Source organism: Bicyclus anynana, chromosome 8 (assembly GCF_947172395.1).
Source record: "Bicyclus anynana chromosome 8, ilBicAnyn1.1, whole genome shotgun sequence".
NCBI classification, from domain to species: domain Eukaryota; kingdom Metazoa; phylum Arthropoda; class Insecta; order Lepidoptera; family Nymphalidae; genus Bicyclus; species Bicyclus anynana.
In genome coordinates, this window is record NC_069090.1 from 15,565,775 (window position 1) to 15,585,845 (window position 20,071).

General features: G+C 36.6%; 1 protein-coding gene across 3 annotated transcripts in view; it reads left to right on the plus strand.

Annotated features, from left to right (window-relative positions):
- LOC112046005 (somatomedin-B and thrombospondin type-1 domain-containing protein) overlaps window positions 1-16,146 on the plus strand; it is a 56,219-nt gene extending 40,073 nt beyond the window's left edge. The window contains exons 3-7 of one of the 3 annotated variants that reach the window (XR_008251007.1): window positions 5,434-5,628; window positions 7,910-8,033; window positions 9,532-9,608; window positions 13,320-13,577; window positions 14,583-16,146. Coding sequence is in view for 2 of the 3 variants with exons in the window: in XM_052883004.1 (XP_052738964.1) it covers window positions 5,434-5,628; window positions 7,910-8,033; window positions 9,532-9,608; window positions 13,320-13,522 (599 nt within the window). In the remaining variant the exon portion in view is untranslated. Of the gene's footprint in view, window positions 1-5,433; window positions 5,629-7,909; window positions 8,034-9,531; window positions 9,609-13,319 lie in introns of all 3 variants that reach the window. The other 2 variants (XM_052883004.1, XM_024082446.2) reach the window with 2 other exon arrangements.
- Window positions 16,147-20,071: the final 3,925 nt, after the last annotated feature.

The following is a 20,071-nucleotide window of genomic DNA, read 5'->3' on the forward strand; positions in this document are numbered from 1 at the left end:
GTGATGTTAGATGATTGCATAAACAAAAATATGATGATAATCACTGCCATTTCGTTGCTTTATCTCCGAGGTCCATCCATTTTATAAATCGCTCTATTTTGCGATCAAATTGCAATAGAAAAGCAGAATAGAAAAGCACAACCAAGCGAGTGCAAAATGTTCTTGTTTCTGTTTATTCAGCTACTAGGTATGTTTACAGACCGAGCCGCAAGCTTTGGCGACCGAGAATATCTTCGTTTTTAATATAAAAATACTTCGAGTTTCCGTTTGATATTTATGTTAGGAATATCAATAGGGTATAACGTCTTTGGTGTACTTTGTTTATTTATTTAGAATGTTATAGTGAAAGTCCTGAACGATGTCGTTCGGGACTCGGAGTCTGTGAATGTCAGACCTTCGTGATTTTATAAGAACTGCCCCTCTTTCTCTCCATACAAATTTTCAAACCCTGTTTCACCACCTTCTGATTTAATTTTCACGACAAAAATAATCCAATACCTTGTTCATATAGTCTCAAATCATGCCAAGTTTCATTTGAATTCATTCAATAGTCTCAGCGTGACAGACAGGCAGATAGATAGACAGACAAACAAAAATTAAAAAAATATATATTTTTGGCTTCAGTATTAATTATTGATTATACATATAATCCTTTCAAAATTTCAAAATTTCTTCAAGGTACAGAATTTGACCTGTTACAGTTTTATTAGCTAATGAGCGCCGTGATAGCCCAGTGGATATGACCTCTGCCTCCGATTCCGGAGGGTGTGGGTTCGAATTCGGTCCGGGGCATGCACCTCCAACTTTTCAGTTTTGTGCATTATAAGAAATTAAATATCACGTGTGTGTAAAGGTGAAGGAAAAACATCGCGAGGAAACCTGAGGATTATCTTAATTCTCTACCAGTGTAAAGTTTGCCAATCTGCATTAGGCCAGCGTGGCCTAATCCCTCTCATTCTCAGAGGAGTCTTATGCTCATCAATAAGCTGAATTTTATTATAAGTTTATAGATGTATCATCCAAAAAATATCACAACCCATGTTGAGTAAAACACATGCAAATATATACGCGTAACCCCTATCTATTTACCATACGGTCATAAGAAACTATTTCCAGAGCACAGATTCGCAAAGATGAAGTGTACGAAGTGACCCCATCGCTTATACATTCTACCCTCATGAAGAGGGTGTTTGTCACTGATGGGGGACATTTATACGGACGCTTAACTGGCCCACGTGAAAATAGAAAATTCGGCGTTTTTCATACATTTCTATTTTTGTATCTGTAACAATTTCCCCGTAAAGGAAATGGTGGATTGAATAATTTATATGAGTAAGACGAGGGTCTTGTCAAAATTACTAGAAAATTGCACAATAATTCTTAGATAGATAAAAGGCAAATCTATACTAATATTATAAAGAGGTAAAGTTTGTGATATTGTAGGGAGTAATCTCAGGATCTACTGTATCTATTTTGAAAATTATTAAATTAGTAGAAAGCTACGTTAGTTGTGAGTGTCATAGGCTATATTTTATGCCCGTTTTCTCACATGAACGGGAACTACGTGGCTGAAACCGCGGAGCGTAGGCTAGTAAGTAATAAATAAGTTAGATAATCATACAAAAGGCTAATATGCACTTACGCAGGCAATTTAAGAAGTAATAAAAATAATTACTGGCAATACGTGTGGTTGGTTTGCCTCGTTGGATCAGTAGTTAGCTTCTGTGGTTTTGGATCACGAGGTCGTGGGTTCAAATCCTGGGTCGTTAATATGAGATAGGTACTTACTCAGCATTTCTTTTTTCTAAAAAAAATCTGTCGGTTCCGATCATCATGAACGTTAAGATAGTGATTCTTATAGAATCAGACACTATCAACTTTAGCCCGCCAACCCGCATTGGAACCGCGTGATGGGTCTAAGCTCCGATGACTAAGATGACTGCCTCCGTGACGCAGTGATTAGCGCGGTGGATTTACAAGACCAAGGTCCTGGGTTCGATCCCCGGCTGGCCCGATTAAGGATTTCGTAATTGGCCCAGATCTGGCTAGTGGAAGTTGTAAAGAATAGAAAACTAATAAAAAATATTTTTATTTTCTTCTAAGAAATTTTCTGTCGGTTCGTCGTTGTCATTAACATCTGATATTGATTGTTAAAGAACCAGACACTATCCGCATTTGAGCAGCCCGGTGGGTCTAAGCTCCATATTATCCTCTCTACTATAAATCTTCTTATCCAAGGTCAGGCCATGTAGTGGGCCGTCAAAATAGGCTGAAAATGATAAACGTCTATCCAATTTCTTCACAACTCAGAACACTAGAAACTTAGTTTAGAAATCTAGGCTAACAAACAATAAAAAATCCATTTGAAAACTATTTCTCGCAGCAAAACTATTTGCGGGATCGTTGAAAGTTCGATAAATCAATTCAACTATTTTGTACTTTGATATTCAGAACACCTACTTGCATTTTATTTGAGCAAGTTTAGCGTTGGAAAAGTTTCGACGCAAGCGATACGGCATCGCTTTTTGATTCGGACCACAACTCTTACAAAACTTCTTGGGGTATTGTAGAAATTTGAATAATACCACGGACTTAGGTGTAACTAGATGCCGCTAGGCACCTTAGCTTGCTGGAAAGGCCAGTGCGATGATAGCAGAACCTCGCGTTTTTTCCCGCGTAGTTCCCATTCCCGTGGTCATATTCTCATTCACACACACACACACACACACACACACACACACACACACACACACACACTCGCTTATAACGTAGCTTACCATTAGTAAAAGATTTTTTAAAGTTAAGCAGGCGGCTTGACGTTTTCCGAGAATTTTCGTAATTTTTTTTAATCATAACTCTATTGGTCCAAACCACATGAAATTTTAAAAATTAATTCATTACTTTCGAGTTTATTTCGAACAGACGGACAGAAGATAGGCCTTTGTTTTGTAATATTTATTTAATTAAATATCACGTGTCTCAAACGGTGAAGGAAAACATGGTGATAAAATTTCCATACAATGAGAATTTGCTTAACTCTTTACGAGTGTAAAGTCTGCCAATCCGTTCTGAGCCATCGCAGTGGACTAAATTAGTCTAACCCCTCTTACTCTGACAGGAGACTCGTGCTCAACAGTGAGCCAAATATGGGTTGGTACCTAATGATATTGATGATTATTTAAAAAGATATTTTCACAATATTATTTCACAGCCCCTGTCACATTAAAAATGCAACGATCAAAAAATCAACTTTGCTATAATTTTGCTACAGGCGATATTAATATGGTTCCCTTCGCTCTTAGAGTATCCTAAAATAATGGACGGGCATTTAATTAAAGCGATGAAACAGGCGGAATCCATCTTAATTACAAACAAATCATAATTTAATAAATTTGAGTGTAACAAGAAACGGGCGTTTGGTACATAATTATGTTTAATTTAATTTTTAATTACTGTTTTTGTTAGGTACCTGATGTTTTGTAACACTTCAGATCCAGTGACAAACTAAGCAAGTTAGTTAAAATGTACTTCTTAGGTAAAATTTATTAATTAGACAAGCTGGTTATTGAATTCATCTTACTTTACCCAAAGATTTCATACTATTAGATATGTCACTAAAGAGTCGAAACTGTGGCGCTCAAAGGTGGCTAATTGTCTTAATTTCATTTAGTTGCGTAATACACAACGAAAGTTATTTAAACAAAATAATTGCTAAATATTGTCTACAATATCGAGTTGTGTGTTCAGGATGTGTAAAAACTATATATACATAAATGTATATGTAAACTACACGTACGACAGATGATTGTCACTTTGTTGACATTTGAATATGTTTGCTACTCGCTGATAGTGTAACTTACCAACAGTGTACGATTTTTTTAAATCTGCTGTTTTCAGGAGTGAAGGCGCAACAAACCAATAAACAAACTCATATCTGTAGTTATTTTTTTTAATTTAATTATTGTTATAAAATATCTACAAATACTCATATAGACAAAACGTACACAACAAAAATATTTAAATAAACGCCTTTTCCCAATACGAGTAGGTTTACGTGTGGTTTACAAAAGGGAAAAGAAAAGCGCCAATTTCGTAGTTCCTTTGACAGCGGTTTTCACGCGCGCCTTTATTATGCTGCCAACATGGCTGCCACATGCGTCGCTTCCATGTCACGTTCGAATTTCAAATGGATTTCGTTTGATTAAATTATGTATGTATGTGTGAATTATATTAGAGTGCGTGTCAATCAAACATTATAGAATTTGTGGTTTATGATTTCGAAACGTAGACATATAAAAAACGATAATAAAAATAAAAAGTAAAACACTTATGTTTTTAATGTTTTTGTTGAGAGCATTTTAATAAAATGCCTAAGCCACTGAAATTATTTTAAAATTTTATCAATGGAAAATTATATTGCCATATCCCCATGGGAAGAGAACTACGTCCGCTAGTTCATAACTGTAATAATATTTTATAGAGCATAGACATAACATAGTGTATTGCCCGCGCTTTGTATGTTATGTTGTAGGAGGTATTTTTTGGATCTACTGAACCGATTTTAGAAGTTTTTTACTTTATAGAAAGCCCTACTGAACTGATTTTGTAAATACTTTTACCAATACAAAGCTAAGTTATTTATAAGTGTCATAGGTAATATCCCAGTATGCTCACAGGAACTATGCGGGTGACACCGCGGGGAGTCTGCTAGTTTATATATACATGTTTGTCTTTCTATAAACAATGATATACTTTTATAAATAGGCTCTGGTTAAAGACCGGAAGCATATCCACAAGATGTTTACTTTGTAGTCTCAGAAACAAATTTACGCAAGGAACAGAGAGATTCATTTATATTAATGCTTTTAGCTCTGAGATGGCTGTTAGTGATTTTCCTCTTTTCTCTCTTTGAGTCGCTGGAGTGGAAAAACAAGATTATGATTTCTAATATTTATTTGTGGGAAATTTTATTTACGTCATTTTCTTTCAATCCAATAAACCACTTATAAACCCGATTCTGGATAATAAAGTAAGAGGATATCTATTACTTGAATGAGTACGCTAGAATATTTTGTCAATGTTTACAATGTTTAGATTTATTTTTAGAAAAAATTTTAGGACAGTTTCTGTGTCTGTGAAATAGAGTCCATAGAATTCCCACGAGTTTTCTTTTGTTTGGGAAATAACGCATCTCTCCAAAAGCATTTGAAGTGTTCCGTGATCTGAAACTAAATTTAAAAAAATTGTTTGTATTTTTTCTCAGACTTTAATTATAGTTTAATAATAACAAAACTCAAATAAAACGCTTGATTTTTTTAGTGTTTAAATACTTTGCTGAAACGGTAAAACCCTCTGTCCTCTGTCTATGTAAGGACATAGGTTGCAACATTATTCCTGGTATTGCCACTGACCGTTTATGTCTCTTTGTTCCAGTGACGGACTGCGTGGTGTCTGGTTGGGGGGAGTGGTCTGAATGCGACACGACATGTGGCTCGGGCAGCATGGTGCGAAGCCGACGCGTGGTGCAGGCAGCGGCGCATGGCGGACACCACTGCCCATCGCTGGTGCAGCGCAGAGCGTGCCAGGCTCATCACGGCTGCACGGCCGACAGCGATATGCTGCTCAGAGGTAATTGTTGCACGACACGCGGCTCGGGCAGCATGGTGCACGGCGCGTGGTGCAGGCAGCGGCGCACGGCGGACACCACTGCCCATCGCTGGCGCAGCGCAGAGCGTGCCAGGCGCATCACGGCTGCATTGATAGCGATATACTGCTCAGAGGTAACTGCTACATAACACGTGGCTCGGGCAGCATAGTGTGGCAGCACTTGATATGGAAATAGGCTCAGACCTCCTCCTCCTTTCCTATTGCTTATGGAAGAAGATTTACATCTTGGTACCACTACTCTCCGATACTTTAGGTTATAAGGGTGGACTTAAGCGATTAATTCTTGTCATATGTTACTAATAATGATCAAGTCTGACTGCTTAACGTACTCTCCAAGACACAAATAATCTTTGTTAAATCCTATAACATTTCTTCCATAACAAGCATATTGGCAACAATATCTGTAATTGAGATATGCTTGCAACAAGAAATTTCAAGTGCTGTTTGAGATAGGTCTTTATAGTTGTGTTGAAATTGACGTCGCTAATAGCTGGCCATTTTACTTTGATGTTGATTACCTACTTAGGTACTTTTATATCGATCACTTTGAGCGTGCAAGTATCATATATATATCAAGGGTAGATCACTTATAAAACTGACAGATCGCGGATGATAGCAAAATAAATAAATCATTATATAATACTGACAGATCAGTTAAAGTTGCGCTGGAATCCTCACGAGAAGGGTCTATTGAAATGTTAAGCAGCTGTCAGACCTCCTTTGAAAACGCTTTCGTGAATTTAAGATCAACTAGACAACTTACAACATTGCTATAATATATTATCAGGCGTGTGTTTTATTGAAATGTCCAAAATTTTATGAATTATTTCAGACCAAGTAAGACCAAGTAAGAAGTTACAGTTCGTTTCACGCTTGAAAGTTTGCCGCGATTCACGATAATAGCTATGTTTTCTGTGATAATAGTACGTATTATGAACGTCATACAGGCGACTGTCACCGTACCCATGCTATCTGAAAATACTTTAGTAGACGTCCGCTAAGAACGGATTTAGCGAGAGGGCCGAATTAAAAAGGTCTAAGGGCGGACGAATTCGTGGGCGTCCGCTAGTTTATATGCGTATTAGTTCGGTCATACGTGGTTTCCATTGTACTCTACGTCGAAATAACTACCCATAATGTTTGTACTGGATATTCTATAAAGCTTGTTCATGCACGCCGGCTTGTTGATAGGTAAACTTTAAACTGTTGACAATTTCTTGTTAATCGGCAATATTGTTTGGTCAGTCCACACGGCTGCGTACACTCGATAGCCACGCTCAGGGTTTGCGAGTAATTTATCGGTAATGCTTTCGGCTATCAACTAAATCTGTGTTTCTGACTGCAGCTATTAAACCAATTGTACTCTTACATAAATAACAATAATTTGCGGGTACTGCTCTGATTCAGTTAAATGCTGTTAGTCCAATGGTTAGTCTGTGGCTTGAGAGGTCCATGGATTCAAATCCTGTATCTAAATCCTGTATTGGTCTATGATATGAGCTTTTGTGTCATGAAGGGTAGCAACGACAGTGTACCATTATATTATGGTAGAGGAAACACCTCGAGCAGGTCCCAGGACTTGTGACCTTGGGTGTTGTTTTAAAGGATCCTTTCAGAATGGATAAACACACACCTTCCCTGTCCGACATGTTATCCATGCCCACACTAAACAATTTCTGTTCAATAATTACAACACAAAACATTATTGCACAAAATCACTAACACGACAGCATGACAGTGTTCACGCTGCCTAACAAACAACTGAGCTCAAGCCATCAAATACCCTGTTATTTATACTAACACAATAACATAAATAATTAATGTTAATACCACCCGTAATTGAGGAATACGATACCGAGCCACCGCATCCAGCGAATCCCTGTAACTCGCTTGATGTCTTCAGTCCACCTGGTGGGGGGTCAACCAACACTGCGCTTTCCATTGCGGGGTCACCATTCCAGCACTTTGAGACCCCAACGTCCATCGGCTCTTCGAACTATGTGGCCCACACATTGCCACTTCAGCTTCGCGACTCGTTGAGCTATGTCGGTGACTTTGGTTCTTCTGTGGATCTCATTTCTGATTCACGCAGATATACTTCTAACATACGAGTAGCTTGTTCCATCGCTCGCTGTGTGACTGAGCCTTCTTGTGAGGCCCATAGTTTCGATCAAGTCTCGATCTACCACTTATAATTAGTTAATCTTTGATGAAAGTTTTTAAGTTTAGTTTGTTTACTTAGATGAGTCAGCGATGATTCTCCCCGGAGCGCTGTCCGTCAGCCGGCACTCCAACGAGACGGTGGACATCAGGAAGAACCTTCGCTTGCGAAACCCGGATGATCCAGAGTCTAATTCACATAGAGAGTAAGTATTTACTAGAGATGTCCAAAATCAATAGCTTAAGCTTATTTAACCCTGCGTTGCATCCTAGACCTAATCACTGCTTTCCATGCACAAGTTAGCCCTTCACTATAATTTCACCTGATGGTAAGTGATGTTGCAAAGATGGAAGCGTGCCAACTGGTTTGTCGTGGGATGAAATGAATCTTCACCCATTTCGATTACTACACGACATCGTGTGCCCGAAGGCTATCGCTTTTCAGTACGTCTTTGACGGTAGGGTGGTAACTAGTCACGGCCGAAACCACCATCCAGACCTGGACCACCTCAATCGGCTCAGCTGGGGATCAAACATAGGACCTCCGTCTTAAAATCCACCGTGCATACCACTGCGCCGAAGAGGCTGTCAAAAATTGTATTTGTATTGTAATTTTTTTTCCATTAATCTACATTTTGTCCAAATTGCTTCTAAGCAACCTACCACAATATATTGTAATAGTACAAGGTTTAACTATAAATTCATTTTCATAATCTTATTATTAAAATTATTACCTCCCATAATCCCGTTTCTCCCTCGTAAACTGACAATAAAGGCCAATTTTAGTATAAATTACATTTAGGACGCCGTGTAAATCTTCATTTACTTGACAGTTCATATTATCTCAGATATTTTACACAATATGTTATTATACGGAGATAATAAAGTAACTGGAGCAGTATAAACTGACAATATACTAAGACCCCCTAGTATAGAATCCATAGGCTCTCAACCTTCGTGATAACGCCCACTTGTGGTCCAGCTGATGGTAAGTGGATAGGATATATACAAAGTGACACTTCGCAGGCCATGCAAGGAATATAAACTTCTGTGTACAACTCAAGGCGCAGATGTTACGCTTTTGTGTAATTATTCCGTTAACTATAAACTTATTATGTACATTATCTATAAACTTACTCGCCGCGGTGGTACTGCCCTGTGCAAGCTCAGTCACAAAACGATCTACTGCTCGTACTACTGAGAAAAGTAAGGCAGTAGAAGATTCATAGACAATGCGATCATACAGAGGATAAATATTTGTAAGACAGATTAAAACTTAGTAAAAAAAAAGATTGAAAAAGTTTAAATTGAAAGAATAAATCAAGAATAAAATAGGCGAAAGTTAGGACGAGACTAAGGTAAACTAAACTTTAAGGAAATTATGAAATTAAATATTATTGTAATATTTTTATACCATGTGCGATGTGCATTTATAATATAAGTAGTTCGGGAAGTGTTCGGAAGGTTTAGATTTAAATTTTATAATATGAAAATCTTCGGAATAAATATTTTTATTCACAAAAAAAAAAATCAAATATAACCATACACGATTTTAGTGTCTAGTCGGTTGTGTTGAAAATATTCCCAAAGAGGGTTGTGGGCGAAAATAAAGTTGAGAACCAATGGTACCTACGGATATTCATCCACACCATGTCCAGGATGCGTAGTAAATCTTCATTCGCTTGACGTATCAAATTGTTTCAGATATTGCGTGCAGTACGAAGTGACGAAGGTCTCCAAGGCTTGCCACACCGATTCCGACTACAAGGCTTTGAGAGAAGGTAATATACGGACGTGAATATTAATATTACGAATATGAATATTACGAATATTACTTGATGAATATTGATATTTTGATAACTTGGCTGGCACAAATCTCTTGTTCTGGGTTAGTGCAATTTGAAGATGACTTGCTTTGAAATACAACTTAAAGTCTTTAGAATCTAGTTGGTTAGATACAAACAAGATTTTGTTGAATAATTCATATCAGAAATGAATACCTATCTTTAAACTGAGAAACAGCCCCCCTAGCCAAGTGGCACGTCGATTCTTTTTCTACGATCGCTAACGATTCGAAAACTAGAAAAATGTATATGAATGACTCAGCTCCCTGCAAATGCAGCTGAGCTGAGTTTACCCAACAATTTTTCTATATGAGCACCCCACTGAAGTTTACAATCCAAGGTCACTCCCAGGAATACTGTGGAATTCTCCATTTCCAGTCCTCAGAAGGCTGGCAGTATTGCCACGTTGTATGGCAGTACTGATTCTCTGATCTAAATTGAAATTGAAAAAGATGATATTTTTAATTAGATCATTTTCCTGCTGCTTGCCACAGTTAAAATCTACATCCCAAACCCATAATAGAGTCACTACCTACTATTTGAGAAAATAAACGTTTCAAAAGCGCTTTTCTATTAGAAGTTAGATTAATAGAATTCTACTTGAATTAAACGAATTTGAATAGGTAAAGCTCATTCAATCACCTCAATAGATCCTACCCTTTATCAATAGAGGTAAGGGTCTTGAGTCAAGGTAGGTGAGGTCCTTGATTCGAATCCCGCCCTCTGGTATATTGTCATGGTCACTTCTAAGTTCAAATAATAATTGTGTGTGTTTTAGAATTTAAACTATCATGAGTGTTATTCATATGAAGCACGGCTAAAATTCACGTGATACAATATTGGAGTATGCTCGACTAGTTTCGAAATTTGATACGGGGCCCTTAGTAATGAGCTTGCAACGCGGAACGATCCAAACTGATCAGTTTGGACGCTGTATTACTTGAGTTTTAGGCGTGTTTCATGATCAAGTTGTGTGTGTTTTTTTTATTATTTACAAGTTAGCCCTTGACTACAATCTCACCTGATGGCAAGTGATGATGCAATCTAAGATGAAAGCGAGCTAACTTGTTAGGAGGAGGATGAAAATCCCCTAAATCGCTTGACGATATGTCTACACTAGGATTTTAACTAGGGTCCACACTTGGACCAATTAAGAAAACTTCAATCAATCCAGCCGGGGATCGAACCCAGGACCTTCGTCCTGTAAATGCACAGAGTCACAGAAGTGACTATGTGAGTGATGTTTTAAGCCTTAATAGCTCAACGGTAAAAGCGGTTGGACTCATCACCGAGGGGTGGTGGTTCGATTCTCGCCCCGTTGATCTATTGTCGTACCCACTCCTAGCACAGTCTTTCTCGAGTTGGAGGGGAATGAGAATATTGGTCATATTATGAAAAAATATATGGCAAATACTATGCACAAAAATTAAGGGAGCAGAAAAAAAATCCAAATTTTTGGGGGATTTTCAACAGGCTGTAACTTATACAAAAATGGTCGTACAGCAAAAAAAAAAACCAAAATTGTAGCTCTAAGTGTGTAGTTTTTGGATCTGAGTTTGAAAATTTTTTTTTGAAAATATTTTTCGAGTAATCATAAGAAAACCACCGAAAAAAAATTTTTGAAATTTTTTTTGGTTTTTTTTTTAATCTACGGACGTGGAAAAATTTTTTTCGACTCAACCTCCATATGGACCGGATAGCTTGTTTATTCAGATTTAATTTTGTTTTTTTTAAATCTCGATACGAGCATTTCTCGCTGAGATATCGATGTTTGAATGGAAAAAGATCATTTTGTCTTTGATTACCAATATCTCAGCAACCAATGATCGCACAGAAATTTAGAGGTTGGTTTTAAAAACTTGAATAAATTTTCTACAAGGGTTAGCAATTGAATTTTGAAAAAAAATTTTGTTTTCAATCATTACATGAATTTGAAAAAGCATCCAAAAAAGGGCTTTTTGTCGTTTTTTGGAAAATCAAGCGCCCAATCAAAAATATTGCGGAAACCACTGACGTTAAGTGTGCCTTTTACTGTTCAGTATACCCACAAAAACCCTACAAAGTTTCAATTCAATCCAGCCAACCGTTTTTTTTTCCCACTTGATCGAATTTTTGAAAAAATTAAAGGAGCAAGAATTTCGCTCTGAAAATGTCATAATTTTTATAATGCGGGCTGTTATCAGGAGCAGAGGTGGCAATACGCGGTATTAGCACAACACACACACACACACACACACACACACACACACACACACACACACACACACACGCACATTTTTTTTTTTTAATTTTTTTTGATTTGGGCCAATTGAAAAAAAAATAAAATTTTTTTTTTTTTTTTTGTTTCTCAAAAATTTTCGATTTTTTTTTTCTTAAATTTTTCAAGTCACTAATACAGAATTGAGAGAAAAATGAAAAAAAAAAATTTTTTTCATTTTTGATAAAAATTAAAAAAATTAAAAAAAAAAATTACCGCCGACATTAGCGTTACCCAAAGCGTACCACGTGGAGGTTGCACGGCGGATTTACGGTTTTGTGCTTGCGCACGTGTATGTGTGTGGTTTTATCAGAGATTGAGACACTGTGGTTCGTCACTTACACAGTATTTTGTGACTCCAAACTCACTCTCCGAAGATGTGTGTGTGCGTGTGTGTGTGCGTGTGTGTGTGTGTGTGTGTGTGTGTGTGTGTGTGTGTGTGTGTGTTGTGCTAATACCGCGTATTGCCACCTCTGCTCCTGATAACAGCCCGCATTATAAAAATTATGACATTTTCAGAGCGAAATTCTTGCTCCTTTAATTTTTTCAAAAATTCGATCAAGTGGGAAAAAAAACGGTTGGCTGGATTGAATTGAAACTTTGTAGGGTTTTTGTGGGTATATTGAACAGTAAAAGGCACACTTAACGTCAGTGGTTTCCGCAATATTTTTGATTGGGCGCTTGATTTTCCAAAAAACGACAAAAAGCCCTTTTTTGGATGCTTTTTCAAATTCATGTAATGATTGAAAAAAAATTTTTTTTTCAAAATTCAATTGCTAACCCTTGTAGAAAATTTATTCAAGTTTTTAAAACCAACCTCTAAATTTCTGTGCGATCATTGGTTGCTGAGATATTGGTAATCAAAGACAAAATGATCTTTTTCCATTCAAACATCGATATCTCAGCGAGAAATGCTCGTATCGAGATTTAAAAAAAACAAAATTAAATCTGAATAAACAAGCTATCCGGTCCATATGGAGGTTGAGTCGAAAAAAATTTTTCCACGTCCGTAGATTAAAAAAAAAAACCAAAAAAAATTTCAAAAATTTTTTTTCGGTGGTTTTCTTATGATTACTCGAAAAATATTTTCAAAAAAAAATTTTCAAACTCAGATCCAAAAACTACACACTTAGAGCTACAATTTTGGTTTTTTTTTTGCTGTACGACCATTTTTGTATAAGTTACAGCCTGTTGAAAATCCCCCAAAAATTTGGATTTTTTTTCTGCTCCCTTAATTTTTGTGCATAGTATATAATTTTTTTTTTTAAAAGTGTCTTACGTTTGTAGTAAAAAATTGTTAATTTTTGCGGATCTATAGGTTATTAGTCTATGCTCAAAACAAACGAATTTCAGTCTAAAAAAAATAAATTTTTGTTTTTTTTTCCAACCAGGCAACACAGTATGCGTGATGTGCGAGACGGCAGCTCTCCGCCGGGACCTGAAATGGCGGTGCGGCGGGCACGGCGTGGCGGGCCACAGCACCAGATTCTACGCGCTCGTCGCGCCGCACTGCCACGGGAAGTGGGTCCGGAGCGCGGACAACCCGGACAAGAAGAGCGACTGCTGCACCGACCCGGACTTTATTTTTGTATAAACTGATAATTTAGCCATACATTGAATCGATTGAAAACAATGGGGATGATGACTAGGTTTGAATATATTGATTTTTATGATACATTCGGGTAAATACGGTCAATGTTAACTCATTTATACATAAAAAGCAAAGATTGTCTGGATATTTGCAAAATAAATAATATTATAAAATTTCAAAATCTATTAAATTTTTTTTTATCGTAATTAGCTGAAAATTCATACAGTTTTAGCTTCCTTTCATTAAATGTGACATTTTTCAATAAATGAACTATAAACATAAACGCACAAATAACAAAGATATTAGTAATTTTGTTTGAACGCCCATACAAACCTAACGATCAGCGAGCCAACGACGTCACTAAATCGTGCCATTTTGTATGGAGCGTTTTTCAGGGATCCGCGGCAGCGCCGCAAATCTGACCCTTTAAATCCCTGTAGCTCCGAAAGTAATGATCGCAGATACCCTGTTACTTTTACAAAATTGCTTTACTATTAGTATACTCTTAATTTATATACAATTTAAAAAACTGTCATCATCCCATGCAATTTAACTGATTTTAAAATAGTTATAGTCCGATTCACACTTTATGACGTCACGGAACAGATGCACAATACAATATTATTAAAAGTGAAGACCATCGCCACTACGTTACCGCTGATACCTAAAAAAATTATAATGATTTATTGAAATAGCTTTATTGCAACAAACATATATATAAACATACAAAATCTTAGAACTAAGAATAAAATGCAGAGCAAGAGGCGACCTAATCACTAATAGTGATATTTTCCGGGTTACCTATAGCGTTTTTTAGATAGCATGGGTATGGTGACAGTTGCCTTATGACGTTCATAATACGTACTATTATCGTGAATCGCGGCTAACTTTCAAGAGTGAATCTGTCACTGTACTCATGCTATCTAAAAACATAGTTAATCTGGAAGAGATCACTATTAGTGATAAGGTCTTGCACTGCATTTTACCCTTAGTTCTAAGATTTTATGTTTATATATGTGTTTGTTGCAATAAAGCTGTTTAAATAAATCAATAATTTTTTTAGGTATCAGCGGTAACGTAGCCTCGGGGCGACTAACATGCGACCAACGATATTATACCGTGAATAGAAATAGACCATACAACCAACTTCAGAGACGGCACAAAGCTTAAATCGAACTACAAGAGTGGCGTTCAAGCACTTCATAGGCGCAAAAATGTACTGCATACCCTGAGGACCTATTGCAAACCAGTATATAGGACCAGGAAGTTCTCATTTGTACAATTTTTACATAAGGTGCTTACCCTAGTTAGCGACCTTATGCACGCCATTTTACTTCAAAGGAAGTTATCAATTGGATTTTTGGCAATGTCCTACTATAACTCCGTTAAACTCGAAAAAAGTTGGATCCTTCACCAAGGAGGCATTGGTCCAATGTGGTCTATCACGATGTCCTACGTTCGATTCCTGGGAGAAGCTATAAGAAAATTTGTATAATCCGGTATGTATTACTGAACTGAAGCGGCGAAATTCCTTTGTACCAAATACCTAAACATCATAATCAGCTGTAATTAGCTGAGTATTGGACACAATTACTAATTGATTTGCTAATTACCCACTGGTTTGTACAACGGAATGTAACAAGTTAATCACAAAGGCGCATTGTTCAACAGTGGCTTAACACTTTCGATGTGTTACGAGGTCTAAGTAGCCCCGTACGTGTCTCAATTGCGGTGCGGCTAATAAAAACAATAATTATTGCATGCGCTAAAAGAGTAACTTTGCCTTGTTCTCCATCGCGCAAAGACCATAACCACAAAGTAGTGATTAAAAAGATATCTCTCCAAATATATTATAAGTCAATATAACGAAGTGATATTTAATTTCTTAAAACAGTGAAGGAAAAACATCGTGAGGAAACATACCAGAGAATTTTCTTAATTCTCTGCGTGTGTGAAGTCTGCCAGCGTGGTGCACTATTGGCCAAACCCTCTCATTCTGAGAGGAGACTCGAGCTCAGCAGTGAGCCGAATATGGGTTGATAATGATGATGAAACGCCCTGAAAGAATTAAATGTTATGGGGTCAAAAAGACCTCGTGTCACAATAAAAGATTTAGTACGGGTCACAAATACCAAACAATAAAATAAGTTGATGGTGGTGATGGGTTTTTAAATCAGCAAAAATAAAGAGGTGGTTGTACTTCTAGGGTAAGCATAATTATACCATTCAGAACATAACAACTGGTACTTAACTAGCCACAACACCTAAATTACGTTTAATTATGTCTAAATTAGCAATGTATGTATATAAGCATCATCATTTAACTGTATTTCAAAAGGTCAAAGGTTCGAATCTCAGCTAAGTACTCTTATGTCGTATTTTCAATGGAACCAATAAAATAATTTCAATAATTATGGCTAATGTTTTTTTTAATAATTCTGTAAGGAAATTAATTAGTTTTTAATCTCTTAACTAGCTTTATTAATAAAGTTAGTTTAGTTTTAATATAATATAGTAGATGTTTTTTGTTAAGGATTATTATCTAAGTAAGACTTGAAAAAATGTCGAATAAAAACATATCTTTGACGAACTATGTAAATAGATTATAAATAAACGCACTGAAATTATGGTTTGTTTTATTTTAACAGTCACAACAACAACAAATTATGGTTTGTTTTATTTTAACAGTCACAACAACAACAAATTATGGTTTGTTTTATTTTAACAGTCACAACAACAACAAATTATGGTTTGTTTTATCGAAACAGTCTTGGCACCGACTTCAAAGTGAAATAGGTAGAAATTATTATAATGTTTTTTTTTTTTAATAATTATACATTTGAAAACTCTTTATATTGGCGGTGAGTTTGAAGTCAATCGTCAACTGGACTTAAAACAAAACAGTCAAATATATACAAATTACCGATTACAGGGATCACCTAAATTCTCATCTTGATCGTCGAACCTCCATTTTACTACGCCCTAAAGCCTATCTTTATCGTTATAGTCCAAGAGGAACTGGATAATTCGAAAAGATGTTTCAACAACATTCACTTGAAACCTTTTTAATACTTACTTAGGTTTTATTACTTAATTACAGTAAAATAAAATAGTGTATGTTCAATAAATAAATAATAATAATATTAATTGTAGAGAAGCGGTAGCCCAGGGGATATGACCTCTGCCTTGATCCGTAGGGCGTAGGTTCGAATCCGATTAGAGGCATGCAGCTCCAACTTTACCACACGCATCACACATTACATAACTCAGTAATGTGCATTTTAAGAAATTAAATATCACGTGTCTCAAACGGTGAAGGAAAAACATCGTGGGGATACTTGCATACCTGAGAATTTATTGACGTGTGTGAAGTCTGCCAATTAGCATTTGACTAACGTAGTGGATTAAGGCTTAGTGGATTAAATCCTTTCACATTGAGAGGAGACTCGTGCTCAACAGTGATACGAATATGGGATACTATATCAGTACCTATTCATTCACTGTCACTTTACGTAAAATGACGATGACTGTTTCATTTCGTTGAAAATTCAATATTAGATGATTGCAAAAACGAAAATACGATGAGAAACGTAGTGGCTTATTTATTTTAATGATACACCGAGATACATAATAGGTACGCAGGTGAGATCGCAGTGAAGGGATAACTTGTCGTTGGAATAAAACACCTCGTTGAAATCGTCCACGCCCTCTCGGCACATTAGCAGTAATCGTTATCAATAACAATATTTCGACAGCAAACAACGAAAGCCCTTCTTCTCGTGATAGCAGCGCGCCACGGTGATCCAATATAGATGCAAATTTACGTACAAATTGTGTTCCGGACAAAATCGCTCGGTGTCAACACAGTTTTCATAAAGTACAGTTGGCTTTTACAGTTGGTTCATCCGAGAGGTTAAGGTATCGATACACCGCCTGTTATACTTTTCACATACACAATAGCACAGTCTTTTGAACTAATTGGAGAACTATCTTTTAAATATTGTTGTAAAATTGCAAACATTCTTTTAATAAAAGAAAACTCTTCTTCTATGCATTTTCGTTATTAATTACTATATACTACTTTTCTGCTCATAGGTTTGCAAGCGTCAAAAAATTATAAAACTGTTATTTACTACTATATCCAAAAGTACTTTAAAATTGATTAAACTCCACTTTATCTTAAACATTAAATTAACTAAATATGAAAATTAATTCAAACAGATAAATAATTACAAACATTCTTTTAACAATGCATTAACTCTTCTTTCATGTACTTTAGTTACTTATTTTTGCTTATAGTTTTCTAAGCGTTATTGTTACTCAAAACAGATTCAAAATTTGATTTAGAAGCTCCACTTATTAGGTTCCTTTACCCTTAACTTTAAATTAGCTACAGATGAAAATAAATTCAATATGAAACAGATAAATTAATATCAGTTAATATTATAATACAGAACTTGTTGATATAACTGTATGATTACTAAACCGCGACTATAAGGTATGTGAGCGAGAATGTGTTAGAACCTTAAAAATAAATATAGTGCGGTTACGCCAAAACGGTGTACCGACGAAAACATTGTTACGGAAAATTTATATGTTTTGTTTCAATTTTCTTACTGAATTTAGAATACATGAAAACGGAGGAAAAGTTTTATATTTTCCGTCGAACAAACGGTGTTTGAATTGTATCCAGTGTTTTCGAAATTTCGTCATGCCATTGACTGCTATCTTACGAGTAGACCTTGAAATATACCAACAACGAATGTCAAGACAAATGTCGACCAATAGCGTCGCAATCAGAAATATCAGGCTCTCTTTTTGAGTTGGGACGAAAGAGACGGTGATATTACAGCTCTGCCACAATAGGTCTTTTATATGTCCTATGTCGACCAATAGCGGCGCTATTGGAAATATCACACTCTGTTTTTAGCATTGGGTTTGGACGAAAGAGAGATATAACAACTCTGCCGCTATTGGTCAACAATAGGTATGTATTGTATATCCTATGTAGGCTAATAGCGTCGCAATCGAAAATATCACATCTGTGCTCTGTTTTTGTCATTGGGCTTGGATGAAAGAGAGCGCTTACAACTCAGCCGCTATTGGTCAAGAATACTTATATCTTTTATGTCCACCAATACCGGCACAATCGGAAATTGCACTCTCTTTTGTCGTTAGGTTGGGATGAAACAGAGCGATATCACAACTCTGCCGCTATTGATCGATACTTATATTGACCAATAGCGGCCAAGTGGATTATGTAGTTGACACACTGATGTCAAGACTTTAGTGATGATATATGTCAATTGAAAATCACAGCATTGCCAACTGCCAGAGAGAGGGAAAAATCTGCCCAAAAACTGTTTTTCCTAAGTTTTCACGTTATATTTACTGATTGTAACTTTATGAGGACGTGATAGCCCAGTGGATATGACCTCTGCCTCCGATTCCGGAGGGTTCGAATCCGGTCCGGGGCATGCACCTCCAACTTTTCAGTTGTGTGCATTTTAAGAAATTACATATCACGTGTCTCAAACGTTGAAGGAAAAACATTGTGAGGACACCAGAGAATTTTCATAATTTTCTGCGTGTGCAAGTCTGCCAATTGGGCCAGCGTGGTGGACTATTGGCCTAACCCCTCTCGTTCTGAGAGGAGACTCTGGCTCAGCAGTGAGCCGAATATGGGTTGATAATGATGATGATGATGATGAACTTTATAAAATGTCTGACTTAACGCCACACTGGTCTCAGTTTGGACGTTGTTGTGAGGTATTCGTTGAAAAACGTGTTCAAATGGTTCACGCTGTCTCGAATTTTGCATAGTAGTAAAGTTCGCAGGATATTTGACGAGAAAATTCATATACCAGCCCAAAGTGAAGTAGCTATCTGCTATATGAAAATAGTATAGGAGTTAGGTTAAGTTTTTTTCTTTTCATTATCATCGTTATCAACCCATATTCGGCTCACTGCTGAGCTCGAGTCTGCTCTCAGAATGAGAAGGATTAGGCCAATAGCCACCACGCTGGCCCAATGCGGATTGGCAGACTTCACACACGCAGAGAATTAAGATAATTCTCTCGTATGCAGGTTTTCTCACGATGTTTTTCCTTCACCGTTTGAGATACGTGATATTAATTTCTGAAAATGCACAAAACTGAAGTTGGAGGTGCACGACAGGATTCAAACCCTCACCCTCCGAAATCGGAGGCAAAGGTCATATCCACTGAGCTATCACGGCTTTTAAACTCTTACTATTAGTCGCGCACGAAGGGTTCCGTAGGTAACATTATCTATAAAAACAGCAAAATAATTAAGTTTATTGTTTGTGAGCCACCATAAATATTTAATTTATTTTTTTAAGGTTCCGTATATAAGATCACTTGTATGTCCGTCTATCTGTATTGCTAGCTTATTCGCTATTTTGGTCTTTATTATCAACCTATTAAAATAAACATCTAATCAATTGACAAAAAGTCATTTACCTACTGTGTGATATCCACCCGTAAGCACCGGGTGACATTTGTTTCATAGAATCTCAATTTCGTATATATC